This window comes from Perca flavescens, chromosome 15, assembly GCF_004354835.1.
Source record: "Perca flavescens isolate YP-PL-M2 chromosome 15, PFLA_1.0, whole genome shotgun sequence".
Classification (NCBI taxonomy): Eukaryota; Metazoa; Chordata; class Actinopteri; order Perciformes; family Percidae; genus Perca; species Perca flavescens.
The window spans coordinates 12,180,448-12,194,076 of record NC_041345.1 but is presented as its reverse complement, the minus strand read 5'-3'; the positions used below and the strand labels follow the sequence as shown (position 1 = coordinate 12,194,076).

At 40.6% G+C, this 13,629-nt stretch overlaps 1 protein-coding gene across 7 annotated transcripts in view; it reads left to right on the top strand.

The window, feature by feature from the left end:
- crebbpb (CREB binding lysine acetyltransferase b) overlaps positions 1 to 13,629 on the top strand; it is a 58,359-nt gene that overhangs the window by 33,047 nt on the left and 11,683 nt on the right. Inside the window, exons 8-27 of one of the 7 annotated variants that reach the window (XM_028598688.1) lie at positions 588 to 725; positions 853 to 970; positions 1,176 to 1,350; positions 1,529 to 1,591; positions 1,947 to 2,068; positions 4,959 to 5,141; positions 5,252 to 5,626; positions 5,788 to 5,955; positions 7,463 to 7,640; positions 7,995 to 8,113; positions 8,226 to 8,465; positions 8,760 to 8,848; positions 9,883 to 9,963; positions 10,112 to 10,168; positions 10,286 to 10,363; positions 10,521 to 10,588; positions 10,739 to 10,889; positions 12,445 to 12,591; positions 12,689 to 12,802; positions 12,905 to 13,070. In XM_028598688.1, coding sequence (XP_028454489.1) covers positions 588 to 725; positions 853 to 970; positions 1,176 to 1,350; positions 1,529 to 1,591; positions 1,947 to 2,068; positions 4,959 to 5,141; positions 5,252 to 5,626; positions 5,788 to 5,955; positions 7,463 to 7,640; positions 7,995 to 8,113; positions 8,226 to 8,465; positions 8,760 to 8,848; positions 9,883 to 9,963; positions 10,112 to 10,168; positions 10,286 to 10,363; positions 10,521 to 10,588; positions 10,739 to 10,889; positions 12,445 to 12,591; positions 12,689 to 12,802; positions 12,905 to 13,070 — 2,830 coding nt within the window. Of the gene's footprint in view, positions 1 to 587; positions 726 to 852; positions 971 to 1,175; positions 1,351 to 1,528; positions 1,592 to 1,946; positions 2,069 to 4,958; positions 5,142 to 5,251; positions 5,627 to 5,787; positions 5,956 to 7,459; positions 7,641 to 7,994; positions 8,114 to 8,225; positions 8,466 to 8,759; positions 8,849 to 9,852; positions 9,964 to 10,111; positions 10,169 to 10,285; positions 10,364 to 10,520; positions 10,589 to 10,726; positions 10,890 to 12,444; positions 12,592 to 12,688; positions 12,803 to 12,904; positions 13,071 to 13,629 lie in introns of all 7 variants that reach the window. The other 6 variants (XM_028598685.1, XM_028598682.1, XM_028598686.1 and 3 more) reach the window with 6 other exon arrangements.

Sequence of the window (13,629 nt, the reverse complement as noted above, 5' to 3'; positions counted from 1 at the left end):
GATATGATGTTGTGTGATGTAGCTGCCATTTAATTAATATGCAGGTTAGCACCAAATCACCATCCAGTGCACTTGCTGTTGCCAAAAATGCATCCATGATCTCAATCCGTTCTCTATCCTTGGGTTCTTTTTAAATATAATGTTGTATTAAATATGTTTTCGGTGCAGTTTGTTTGTCTGTCAGCAGGATTAAGGATAAACTACTAGCCCGATTTTCATGAAACTTGGTTCAAGGTTGTAGCATAGGCCAGGGAAGAACCCATTGCATTTTGGAGCTGATTCAAATCACGGGGGGGATACACAAATTCTTTTTGACTTTCGTTAACATTAGGAGATAAGGCATTTGTGCTGCATTCATGTGAACAATTTGTTCCTGGCTGGGAAAATTCACACTGCATTAACATTGTGAGATAGGGCATCCCTTGGCTGAGGTCTGCGCTCTGAGTTCCCCTCTTGTCAAAATATTGTATAACAATGTAAATTTACAAAATTATGTTGACATTGTATTATTAATGAAACCATGTATGGAATTAACAATAATCACTATTTTGTAAGTAATAGTTTCATGATCTCTCTCTGTCTTACAGTCAACTGATGCCAGATGGGTCAGTAGTGGGAGGCATGGGAAACCTGCCAACTGCCACCCCTCTCTCTTCTTCGGGGGTAAGGAAGGCCTGGCATGAACACGTCACTCAGGACCTGCGCACCCACCTGGTGCATAAACTGTAAGTCCAAAAATGAAATGAAACCGATGTATTATACATACTCAAGTTTTGTCATAGGAAAACAGAATAGAACTTTGGGATCCATGTTGTTGCTTAGTTTCTGAGTTTCTCTGCTGTCTCTCTTCAGTGTACAAGCCATATTCCCCACCCCAGACCCTGCAGCACTGAAGGACCGGCGAATGGAGAACTTGGTGGCGTATGCACGCAAGGTTGAGGGAGACATGTACGAGTCAGCTAACAGCAGGGTAACCAATATAATACACTTTTTTTCTATTATCACACCATTACAACCTGAGTGATGACAGTCTTCGTTAAACTTCTTTAAATCCTAAGGCCTTTCTCTGGTCACTATGAGAGCAGAGAATCTTTACCAAGACCAGAGACCAAGAAAATGTATTATTCTTTTAAAAATGTCTTGTTTGCCTTTGTTTCTTCTCATTCTCTCACTAGGATGAGTATTACCACTTTCTGGCAGAGAAAATTTACAAAATCCAGAAGGAACTGGAGGAGAAGAGGCGCTCACGGCTCCAGAAACAGCCTGGCATGGTGGGCACAGCTGGGCCTCAGCAAAGTGGAATGGCTCAGCCCAACGCCATGGGCCCAGGACAGGCCGTCCGATCTCCCAGTTAGTAGTCAAACTCTCTACACTCTGGTGACAAAATACTAAAGGGGAAAGACACTTTAGGGTTTTGAATATTGGCTTAATCTAACTATTCTGCAGTTCTCAGTTAATACAAGCACAAAGCATTTCTGTAACTGATAGCAACTTATAAATGAACACTGTTTATCCTGTCTTCTCTCAGATGGACCTGTGCCTATGCCCAACATGCCAAATCAGATTATGAACCGTATGCAGGTGCCCCAAGGTATGTGTTCGTTCTTTGCTTTCTTAGCAGGGGTTTTCCAGAGCACTTCATATGTCCTTTTTGGCTAACTTTCTCAGTTCTTAAGTTTGCCAATGTATTGATGTTCAAATGTTACACAGAAAATGTGTGAGCATTTTAACAGTAAAGTGAGTTTTAGGTTTCCTGCGCTCACCTGATTGTTTAACCAGTTAAAGCTGAATACATTTGTTAGAGCTCTGATGTCAAACTGAGCTGGTTTGGCGCCTGTGCCTGCCCAGTAGGATATGGAATATTAAATTACAACAACTCCCAAGTATAATAAACATGTATGTGTGTGTGTGTGTGTGTGTGTGTGTGTGTGTGTGTGTTCCCACAGGAATCAATCAGTTTAACCCTATGGCGATGCAGAATGCGCAGATGTCTCAGGCACCCTTGGGAGCACGTGCTCCCTCCCCCATGAACCATCCACCGCAGATGAACATGAGCTCCGTCCCAGCGGTAAGATCTCCCGGCTTTATTTTTTTTCTCTGATCTCTTTTATCCCTCTCTGGGTCTGTCAGTTTCTACCGATTATTCCATCGATTAATCGAGTAATCCCATAAGACATACTTTTGTTTTATTGAAGAGCAATAATAAATATACAATATAGGGGTTTCATTTTTGGAAAAAGCAACATTGTTATTGCTTAAATTGCATACATTAATATTATCTGTCAAAAAGTAAACCTATTTTGGTGCATTCAAGTGCCATATAAAACAACATAAATATAAAAAATCCTCAAACTAAGGAAAACATTAAAATTATAATACATAAACATGGCCTTTAAGTTGTGCAACTTAACTTTCAGAACTATAAGTTCTAACCTGAGAGTGATCTATATAGGCCTATATGAATGTATAAGTTATACTTAACCTATTTTTGATTACAATGTTACAATTCTACACAGCTCTGTACACTTTATGCTAGTAGATTGTTGATCAGCAGTTTCTCTGCGGAGGGGGGAGAGAGTGTGAAAAAGAGGTACGCAACAATCGGCTGTTTTTCCAAAGGGATAGTCAACAAGTCTAATCTTTGCAGCGTGGATTGGTGTGTTTCACGAATGCCAAGCCAGGCTGAGGAGGAGCGACTAGGTGGACTTAACAGACCACGATGTCGATAACAGATTTACTGATGCCAAAATGGAGAATACGCATTGTTTATACTTTATACAGAGTGAGCAGCAGCTTCTTGTGGAATTATGATGACGTGAAACACATTATTTGTAAAAAAGAAACACTGCCGCTGTAATGAAACAGCGAGAGAAAGCGTAGCAGACGATCACTGACCGACTGAATACGTAAGTAGCCTGAAAAAAATACATTACTGACCAATGCTCTGAACTGAAAACTGTCATAATTATACTATTCAAGGATTAGGCTACTGATCATTTGCACAAATTAACCGTTGTACTCTTTGCCTTAAAAGTGAGCAGAAGATAATGTTACTAGGAAATTTACCATGAAGATCAATTTTCTATAACGCTAGAATATGATGCGTAAATATCTCTCACTCTGCTCCTCCCTCTCTCTCATGGGTTAAAATATAATTTACCTAAGTCATATTAACTTCCACTGCTTGCTTTTAATGCAAAGTGTACAATTGTTCGTTTCTGCAAATGACAGTGACTCATTGAATGGTTTCAGTTAAGAGCAGTAGTTCTTAAATGTATATTTTTAGACTAGATCATTCAGTCGGTCCGCTATCATCTGCCACGTTTTTTCAAATACAATATATTGACAATTTTTCTTCTTTACCTATTATATGATTTGCTCCCTTGTGTATATATGGACATACAAAAGAGACACTGAAGAAATTGGACTCTAAAATCTAGAAACTATAAAGAGAATTAAGTGATAAATCTCATGCACACTGTAAACATGAATGTAATGCAGTATCTCCATCAGTTATTTCCCCCCAGAAATATAAGGTCAAAAACCATTGAGGTGTCCTCTCCCTGTTGTTACATGAATGCACAGTAGTCTACACTATATAGTTATTGGTTCAGTGAACTAAGTCTATAATTTGGCAGGATTTTACAATTAGGATATTTTCTTAAAATTGTGCAATCCTCCCAAATGATAGTCCCAGTTTACTGGACAACACACATTGTGTGGTAAGAATGCGAAATTATTGAATCCTTTATTGTTAAAGAATACAAAAACCAGTGAACTAAAAAAAATGTAAGGTGCATTGGTCCACTATAGAAACACACATGTACAGCACTTTATATATTGCCCTTAGTAACAGACTTCATTTAAAACACATTTCAGCCTTTTCTAATTCTCAACAACTGCCATAATATAGTCATCAAACTTCTAACAACAATATGAACAGCAGTCTTCATACAGCAATATAACAGTAACAATGTTACATGAATAATTATTAAAATAATGGTCACAAATTTAAATAATAGCAGTACTTAAATGAGCATTAATATGCACCTGTTTTTTTATGTTTAATGCAGGCGGATAACAATAAAGTAAAAGCACTGCTGAGTGAACAGAAAAGGCAGCAGGATTAATAAATCCTGGCTGTTAGCCTGGTCGGGACCAGGCTAGCTGTACAGAATAAATCTCCATGGTAACTTAGGTGCTTTTGTGAAACCAAGTCAAGGCTAAATTGAGCCAGGATAACTGGGAAATGCCAGCTTAATCCCTTATCTTGGTTTTGTGAAATAGCCCTGTGGATTGGATGAGTAGACTGGATGTTTTCTGTTGAGTTGCTGTAGCATTGACTTTGTGATTTTGGTGGTAACGTTAAGCTAGTTCAGTTTTGCAATCCACTGTACAGAGTTTTTATTTTTTGCAGCTTGAAGTGATTCCAAACTTTGGACACCTTCTGTAGCTTTCTCCTGCCTGTATCTTCTCTCAGCGCCTCACTATTCATGCTCTCCTCCTTTATTTTGTAATCCGCGCCGTCAGTCTTTACAGCATGTGTCAACAGCAGCGTCAGCTCGGTGTGAAACAGTAATAATCATCCGTGCGGAACACAGTGAGCGGTACAACGTTAGTTACATTTATATATTTAGTTAGAATTATTCGAGTTACTCGAGGAATCGTTTCAGCCCTATTAACCAGTCACCTGGATTTCAATAACTAATCTGTAATTAAACCATGGCAGAGCCTAAAGCCTGGTTTACAGCTATTTCATGATTCTCCCTGGCTTTAGATCTGTTGCCATGCTGTCTTTTAATTCAGCACACAGACCACAGGGCTTGTAAAGGATTATTGTAGTGGTGGCATGCATGTATGCTGCATTGCATTCACTTTATTTTACTTGGAAGGCATTGGATACTAGAGGCTTTCTGCAATAATGATTGTGTCTGTTTTATTTCTCTCCTCTTTTTCAGATGGGTATGTCGCCGTCAAGGATGCCTCAGACTCAAGGAATGATGGGTAGTCATGCTAATAACATGGTAGCTCAGCCAGCCAATCAGGGCCAGTTCCTGCCACAGAGCCAGTTCGCTGCAGGTGGAGCAATGAATTTGAATGTAGGCTTGGGCCAGCCCATATCACAGGCTGGTGTCACACAGGTGAGGAGACTTGTGCTGTGTTCTCTGTCTGCCAAATGAGTGTCAGCATGTTGGCTGCTGTATGAATGGTGTGTATTGGTATGCTAACTGTCCATCCCTCTTTGTTCCAGCAACCACAGAACTCTAACCTCCCTCTGAATGCACTGGGATCCCTTGGCGCCCAGATGCCCTGTGGCCCTGTAGTCCAGCCCACCCTGGGTGCCACCCCTCCACCTAATGCCTCTGCCAGCCTGCAGCCTCAGCAGCAGCTGCAGCAGCACCATGCTTCTGCACAGGCCCAGGTGCCACCGCGGCCCTCTACTCCCGCCTCCACGGGTGGGCCCTCCTCCACCCCAACTCACATACCCAGTAGCCTCCCTGGCCCCCCCTCAGCCATGGGCACACCTGACCCCTCCCAGCCGCTCACCCCCCTGCAGGGGCAGATAGAACCCCTCAGCCAGATGCAGCAACCCACCTCAGTGCAGGCACAGCACCCCAGCACACCGGTGAGATACTGGTTCTTACTGAAAACTACCTATAGCCCTTGTATTAGTTTGCCAGCTCCTGTTAAAGCTGTTCTTTTGACCAAACACATTTTAAAGAAATGTCAAGATTTTGTTTAGAGAAGATCACTGTGGATTAATGTATCTTCCTCATTTCCTCAAAGTTGTCCCAGGCAGCAGCGAGTGTAGATAACAGAGTGCCCACCCCAGCCTCTGTGGCTGAGCTGAGCTCCCAGCAGGCCTTGCCGAGCAGCACTGAAGCCAAACCTGAAGTAAAAGAGGAAGACGATGACTGCAACTCTGGAAAGAAGCAGCCAGATATAAAAATAGAGGTATGTTCATGATTTATAATAGAATTTATTAACCGAAAGAACATGGCTTATGGCTACTGTAGGCCTGACCAGAAGCCATTTACTGTGATCCCTTTATTGCAAACTCAGTCCACCACAGCCAACCACTTCTGCTCAAATTCCATGTCCAAAAAAGTAAATATGACTTGTGGGAGTGGCTCCCAAAAGTGGAAAAAGAAAGTAAAACAATTTAATACTTGAGTGTTTCAAGGGCTGCACGATTAATCTAATCACGATGCACGCTCTGCGATTACATAACCGCAAGAATTGTGCAATTTTAAATAAAAGGTGTGCTGTGTGCGTGACACAGTCTCCACGTTGTAACACCCTTCACTATACCAGCAGTATTGACAATATATGAAGCCACTGTGTCTTAAGAAGCATGTTTTTTATTGTTCACCGTTAATTAACTTTACATCGTCTTTGCTATCTTTATCCTCTCGCTTTTGTCTCACACAGTTGCTACGCTAAGTCCAACACCGCTCTCTCTCCGCTTGCTTTACCACTGAAACACTGACATCACTCACCTACCGCACCTGCCATTCTCACTCTCACTAATGCCTTATTTATGATTGTGCGCTGAATCTTTGTTGAATCTGCCCTCTGAATTACGCTACCCCATGGATGTATTCAGCGCTACCCTCGAAACAACGTCCACAAAAGATGGTCTGTCAGTCTGTTTAGGCAGTAGCGCGTGTGTCGTGCATGGTCACGTGGGTATCAGAAGTGTAGAGGGTTTCAGAGCATGCAGACTTTAAGAAGAGGTTGTACAGATTATATTTTGTAACTTGATCTAACTAGCCATTATATTACACCCATCTTAAATGCCATTGTTTATAAGGGCATAAAAAATGTATTATTCTAATGAGAATTTGTATCTTTCTCATTTATTGTTCTATTTATTTCATTTATACTGTTGAGCAAAGCAAAGCAAAAAATTCTATTTCGAGAAGTTTTTTTTGTTAGTTAATTTTGCGAAATATTGTTAAATAAAAAAAGTATTTCTCCTTATGCTCGTTTAACTTTGTATGCTCAAGTTAAGAAATACACATTTCAAAATGTTGGTATTTTGTGCATTTTCCTTGATAATCTAGCAAGTAGACTCATGATACTATTAGATCGCAAGGTTACACTTTACTTGAAGGTATCTACATAAGAGTGACATGACACTGTCATGAACATGTCATAAACATTATAAACAAGTCATAAACGTTTCTGACATAACGCTTCTGTCATTAAGTGTCATTCGGTTTTTGTCATGACAAGTTAGGGTTAGTTAGGGTTCATGTGTCATGACCGTGTCATGTGTTCATAACACTGTCCTGTCACTCTTATGTAGAAACTTTCAAGTAAAGTGTTACTGATTGCAATTGCAGTATTGTAAATCGCAATCACAATATGACTTTTTATCCAACTCATGCAGCCCTAATTGTTGCTTGATTCAGCACCATAGGATAGCTGGTTAACCCTGGTTGTGTTCATATAGCAGGATGGTGAAACCAAACCCCCGCTGGTGAAGAAGGAGGAACCAGATGCAGCAGAGCCAAAGCAGGAACCAATGGAAACTGAGGAAAAGAAGCCGGAGATGAAGGCAGAACCCAAAGAAGAGGAGGAAAGTGGGGCCAACGGCACATCAACCACCTCCACCACTCAGAACCGCAAAAAAAGTAAGAACACAGATCTCTTTGTATATATTAAGTGTGTAAAACGTATTGTGGTTTTATATTTTGTGATACAAAAATTAGATGTGTCATATGCATCACAATTTCAAGTAAATGTATACTATTGCACATATTTATTTCAGCTCATGTTGCAGTGAAATCCATTAAACAAGACAGAGATGATAGGCCTGTGTCTGAGAGTTAATGATTTACTGTCTCCCCACACCCCAGAATACATGTTGATGATCTTTCATCAGAGTGCACAGTTAGATAGGACTTATCTAACTATATAGATATAGACACAGGTATGCTGTGTGTGTGTGTGTTTGATTTCTTCTAACATTATTATTTTTTGTCCAGTTTTCAAGCCAGAGGAGCTGAGACAAGCCCTGATGCCGACACTTGAGGCCCTCTACAGGCAAGACCCAGAGTCACTGCCCTTCAGACAACCTGTAGACCCCATGCTACTAGGCATCCCTGTGAGTGTCCACAATACCCGCTATACCTTAATTTCGATATTAAAGACCCACAGAAAGAACTGTTAAGCATGATTTGCTCATTCCTGCAAATGTATCTCTCCCTGCTGCACAGGACTACTTTGACATTGTGAAGAATCCTATTGACTTATCCACCATCAAGCGCAAGCTGGATACAGGTCAATACCAGGAGCCTTGGCAGTATGTTGAAGATGTGTGGCTCATGTTCAACAATGCCTGGTTGTACAACCGTAAAACATCCCGTGTCTACAAGTACTGCACCAAACTGGCAGAAGTGTTTGAAGCCGAGATTGATCCCGTCATGCAGGGCCTGGGCTACTGCTGCGGCAGGAAGGTGAGACAACATGAAATGGGGATTTAGATGAAAAACTGAACTTTTAACTATATTTATCTCATCACTTCACATTATCTTTACGTGTGTGTGTGTGTGTGTGTGTGTGTGTGTGTGTGTGTGTGTGTGTGTGTGTGTGTGTGTGTGTGTGTGTGTGTGTGTGTGTGTGTGTGTGTGTGTGTGTGTGTGTGTGTGTGTGTGTGTGTGTGTGTGTGTGTGTGTGGTTGTTAACTTCAATGCCAACTTCAGTTTGTAACTGACATGGATTGTTAATATGCTTCTCTGATGTTTTCACAGTATGAGTTCTCACCCCAGACGCTGTGTTGCTATGGCAAACAGTTGTGTACCATTTCCAGGGACGGCACTTACTACAGCTACCAGAACAGGTAAAATTGTATGACCACTCTGCTGAGGGCTAGAGAGGGGCTGTAAAGATTAGGTGTGCAGCTTAATCTTCAAAGATAATAACATGGCCATTACATACACCCATACCAGTCAACAAAGCTGTAAGTAACTTATACACATGACTTTTCCTCTTTGTAGGGGTGTCACAGACACCACTATGAGTTGTATATTGTGGCCAAGCAGACTGTGCATTATCTGGCCCTGTCTTGTCCTTATCTCTGTTGTGCCTGAGAACCAGCACCAAAACTCCCCCTGGTGGGCAGAATCTGCTTCTGCACCTCTATATCATTCCAGTGCCACACCATTCAATTAATACAGATCCTTGCTACGGAATGCTGTGAGGTTTACCAACTTAGGATTCAAGACTTGCAGCAAAAACTCAGTTTTTATGAAACTTTAATGAATTCCTTATATTGTCCAAGAAGTTCTGAGCAAGGTGTTATCATTTGACAAAACTTGATCTAAATTCCTTTAATTATTAGAACTGAAATACCCTTGACTTCAATAAAATTAATTTAGTCAATTCATTTAACTGTTTTTCTATAAGACCTGCACATTTGTATTTGTATCACTCATTCTGTCTCCATCAGCATAACCGTAACATTCCTTTATCCTCATAATGCATGTTGCTTATGTTATAAATGATAGTATTTTTTTTCCGTATTCCAGCATGCAGTTGGATGGTGTCATGTTGACATACAGTAGTTAGAAAGTGTATTTCCTCTTTCTTCACATTCATTTACCATTATTAACCTTTTAGCATGTTTACCCCATTTCTGTTCCAGTTTGAATGAGAGTGGCTGAATCATGACCATTTCATCTGTCACTAACATGTACCTGTAACTCTGCCTGTGTGTGTATGTGTCCCTCCGTCTGTCCGCTGCCCATGCTCCGTCCTCGGTTGTTGCCGTGTGCTCCGTTTACTCTGCATTCTGCCACCTGTACGCCGGTTTGCCTGTGCTGCTACTGTGTGTGCTGGCTGCAGTTCACCCCAATATGGCCTTATTGCCGACAGGTATCACTTCTGTGAGAAGTGCTTCAACGAGATCCAGGGCAACAGTGTGACCCTGGGGGACGACCCGGCACAGCCACAGACGTAAGTTACCAGGCCCGGTTGGCTGAACACCACCTGATGATCGTCTTGCGAGATTATCAGGCTGTTTTCTCTCGACTTTATTCTGTGGAAAGGAGTTTCAATCAGCTGATATGAACTTGGTTGTCTCTTTATCTCTTTTTTTGTGCAGCATGATATCAAAAGAGCAGTTTGAAAAGAAGAAAAATGACATGTTGGACCCTGAACCGTGAGTACTGTCTGGACAGTGACTTGAGTTTGACTGTCATTTATGTTAGGGCAGTGATTCTTCCTTAACACTTTTTGCGATGAAAGCACAAAAAAAGCAAATATTTGTCCTTGCCAGGTTTGTTGAATGTAAAGACTGTGGACGAAAGATGCATCAGATCTGCGTGTTGCACTACGATGTCATTTGGCCAACAGGGTAAGTCTTGCTATGGCTGTCGGACAACTATCCAGCCATTTAAGCATACTTTACAGGAATCTTATTTGCAGAGTATAGAACTCGTACTTCTTACTAGGAATTTGTGTTTGCTGGCTTTGGTTGACTATAAACTGTAGTTTGATCTTTCTTCTTCTAGCTTTATCTGTGACAACTGTCTGAAGAAGTCTGGCAAAACAAGAAAGGAGAACAAGTTTTCAGCCAGAAGTGAGTTGCATTTAATAGTAAAACAACCGTAACATTTCATTTGATTTTAATTTTCCTTTTTATTTGATCACAAAAGGCTCAATGTTTGTTTATACCTTGAATTGATATTAAAAGCATTTTGTTTTTGTGTTTGTGCTGGTCTTTGTAAAGGGTTGCAGTCGACCAGGTTGGGGACGTACATCGAAGACAGAGTGAATAAGTACTTGAAAAGGCAGAACCACCCAGAGGCTGGTGAGGTGTTTGTGCGAGTGGTGGCCAGCTCTGACAAAAATGTGGAGATTAAGCCTGGCATGAAGTCTAGGTAAGACTCTCACCTGCTGATAAAGTGTGCCTCTCCTGATTTGCTAAAACATTTGTTAAGTGTGGAATAACATGGTAGTTTTCATTGTGTGTCTGCTTTCTAAATGTAAGCCCAGCTGGAAACTACACCGCCTACCACTTAAGAACTTTTCTCATCTTAGAAACAAACCAGGAGAGAAGTTGGGGATTATTTAAGTGCTTTTTAAGAAATTGTGCTAACACAGAGGTTGTGTGAGGTTGCCTGATAATATTAGTCACATGTGAATCGGCATCTCTGTGATTTGGGTCGTATTGTTTTAAACGAATGTTTTGACCGAGCATTGACATCATATGCAGGGAATAATGTCAGTAAATTTGAGTAAAATACAGCCTTTGCTTATCCTGTGCGAATGCGCAGCATGAAACAGACCGGGGGACACATGCAATAAAGGTGTCCAACCGGACTTCTTAAACCCCTAGGCCACCAGCACACCCCCACACATTGACTCTTCGTGTTTTCGCTGTCACACGATAAACTCACAGGTGCTGCTAATGCTGCTAATGGGTATCGTCGCTCCCCAGCAAGTTTGAAGAAGGAAACGTGGAGGACCACACGTATTCAAAAATCCAAATTTCAGAAACAGGAGTCTTCTTCTTCGTCCAGAAAAAGAAAAAGGATATTGAAAAGAGCAAGAGACCGGCTTTTTGAAGTGTGAGGGCTATACCGTAGCTGTAATACGTACTTTGAACTGCGTGGTGCGAGAGTTGATTGCGATATATGATCTCAACGCTAGATGAGAGAAATTCCTACACATTAGACCTTTAAGGCCTAAAAAAACCCACAAAATAAACCTTTTTTTTTTTTTAAACATTTGTTTATTGATTTTTCAGTGACATAACAAAATCAAAAGGTAACATTTCGGGAGTCAAAACAGTGTCAAGTACAACAAGTAGAAAAATAAAAATAATAATAAAAATTAAATTAAATAAAAAAAAAAAAACCCAAGAACAAATACACAGAACAAAACAAAAACCAAAATGGTCACCCACTACTAATTAAAAGCCCAATATATTCACTTACACAGAGATAAACAAAAAACATCCCAGCATGCTACAAATTCACACAAGAAAAAACTCACAATAAATAGACAATCAGGGTGGCTACTCTGGAATAGCCATAAAAATCAATCCCTCAACATGTGCAAAAAATGGACCCCAAGTTTTATTAAACTTTGCAAGAGAACCATGTATTGAGCACCTAACTTTCTCCAACTTCACAAACTGAAGGATGTCCCTGATCCAAGATGAGTGAGAAGGTGGCGCAGGAGATTTCCACCTCAATAAAATCAAACATCTAGCCAATAAGGAGACAAAGGCTACAAAATCAGACTTATATTTAGGAAGCTGCAAAGTAGGAGGTAAAACCCCAAACAAAGCGGTACATGCTGTTGGATCAAATTGAACCCCTGTACAAACAGAAATAGAATTAAATATCTGTGTCCAAAAATTAAGTAGTGAAGGGCAAGACCAAAACACAAAATAAACCTAACTTTACTTATGCTTTTTTGTTTTCACAGGTTTGTGGACTCAGGCGAGATGGTGGAGACCTTTCCTTACAGAACCAAAGCACTTTTTGCATTTGAGGAAATAGATGGGGTTGACGTTTGTTTCTTCGGCATGCATGTCCAGGAGTACGGCTCAGAGTGTCCCTTTCCAAATACCAGGTAAACTACAGGAAAAAATAAGAATGATGCATGCATTTTGTCTCAGTTTATTTTGGTGCATTGCTCTTTAATTAAATTCACCATATTTGCTTTGCAGGCGGGTTTACATATCATACCTCGACAGCATTCACTTCTTCAGACCCCGTGTGCTAAGGACTGCAGTGTACCATGAGATCTTAATAGGCTACCTGGAGTATGTGAAGAAACTGGGGTGGGTTAAGAGTAACTTTACACGGTGTAGTGTTTTACACAATTTCAACTAATGCTCTATGTATCATTCCTGCAAGTGGCTGACAACTCTTGTTGCCCTCAGGTATGTGATGGGTCACATCTGGGCCTGCCCACCCAGCGAAGGAGATGACTACATTTTTCACTGCCACCCTCCTGACCAGAAGATCCCCAAGCCCAAGAGGCTCCAAGAGTGGTACAGAAAGATGCTGGACAAGGCTTTTGCTGAGAGGATCCTACACGATTACAAGGTCAGAAAATGATCACCACCTCTTTGTGACTACAGTGGGATGCTCTGTCTCTCAAGAGTTTCTCCAATATGTTAACAATTTTGTCACCAATTCTAATTGTACAGTATGTAAGTCTGGGTCTCTGTCTCTGTCTGTGGTTAGGTGTCAGTCAGATGCCATACCATATTACTTTATAGATTTTATGAGCCTACTCTTGATTAGGCTGAACATTTTACAATGATTATCACATTATTTTGGTTTAATATTATGTATATAGTATTATCTTGATCATTCTGGTGGCGTGAGATGATAATTTAGTGTATTTGTTTACTGTCACTTGATACAATCACTTGATACAATTGCATTGCAACAGGATTTTCTCATGGAGAGATGGTGGTTCACAGTTGCACATGTCTGAATGATAAGTTAGCTTTCTTGAGAATGATGTGTAGAGTTATACTAAATCACAAAAAAGCCTAATGGGATGAACTGGAAAATGTAACGTATTTAAATTAAAGTTGAAACTACTTTACTAGACATACCAATATCACCTGTGTTAAGTATTTATATTGTCTTGAGC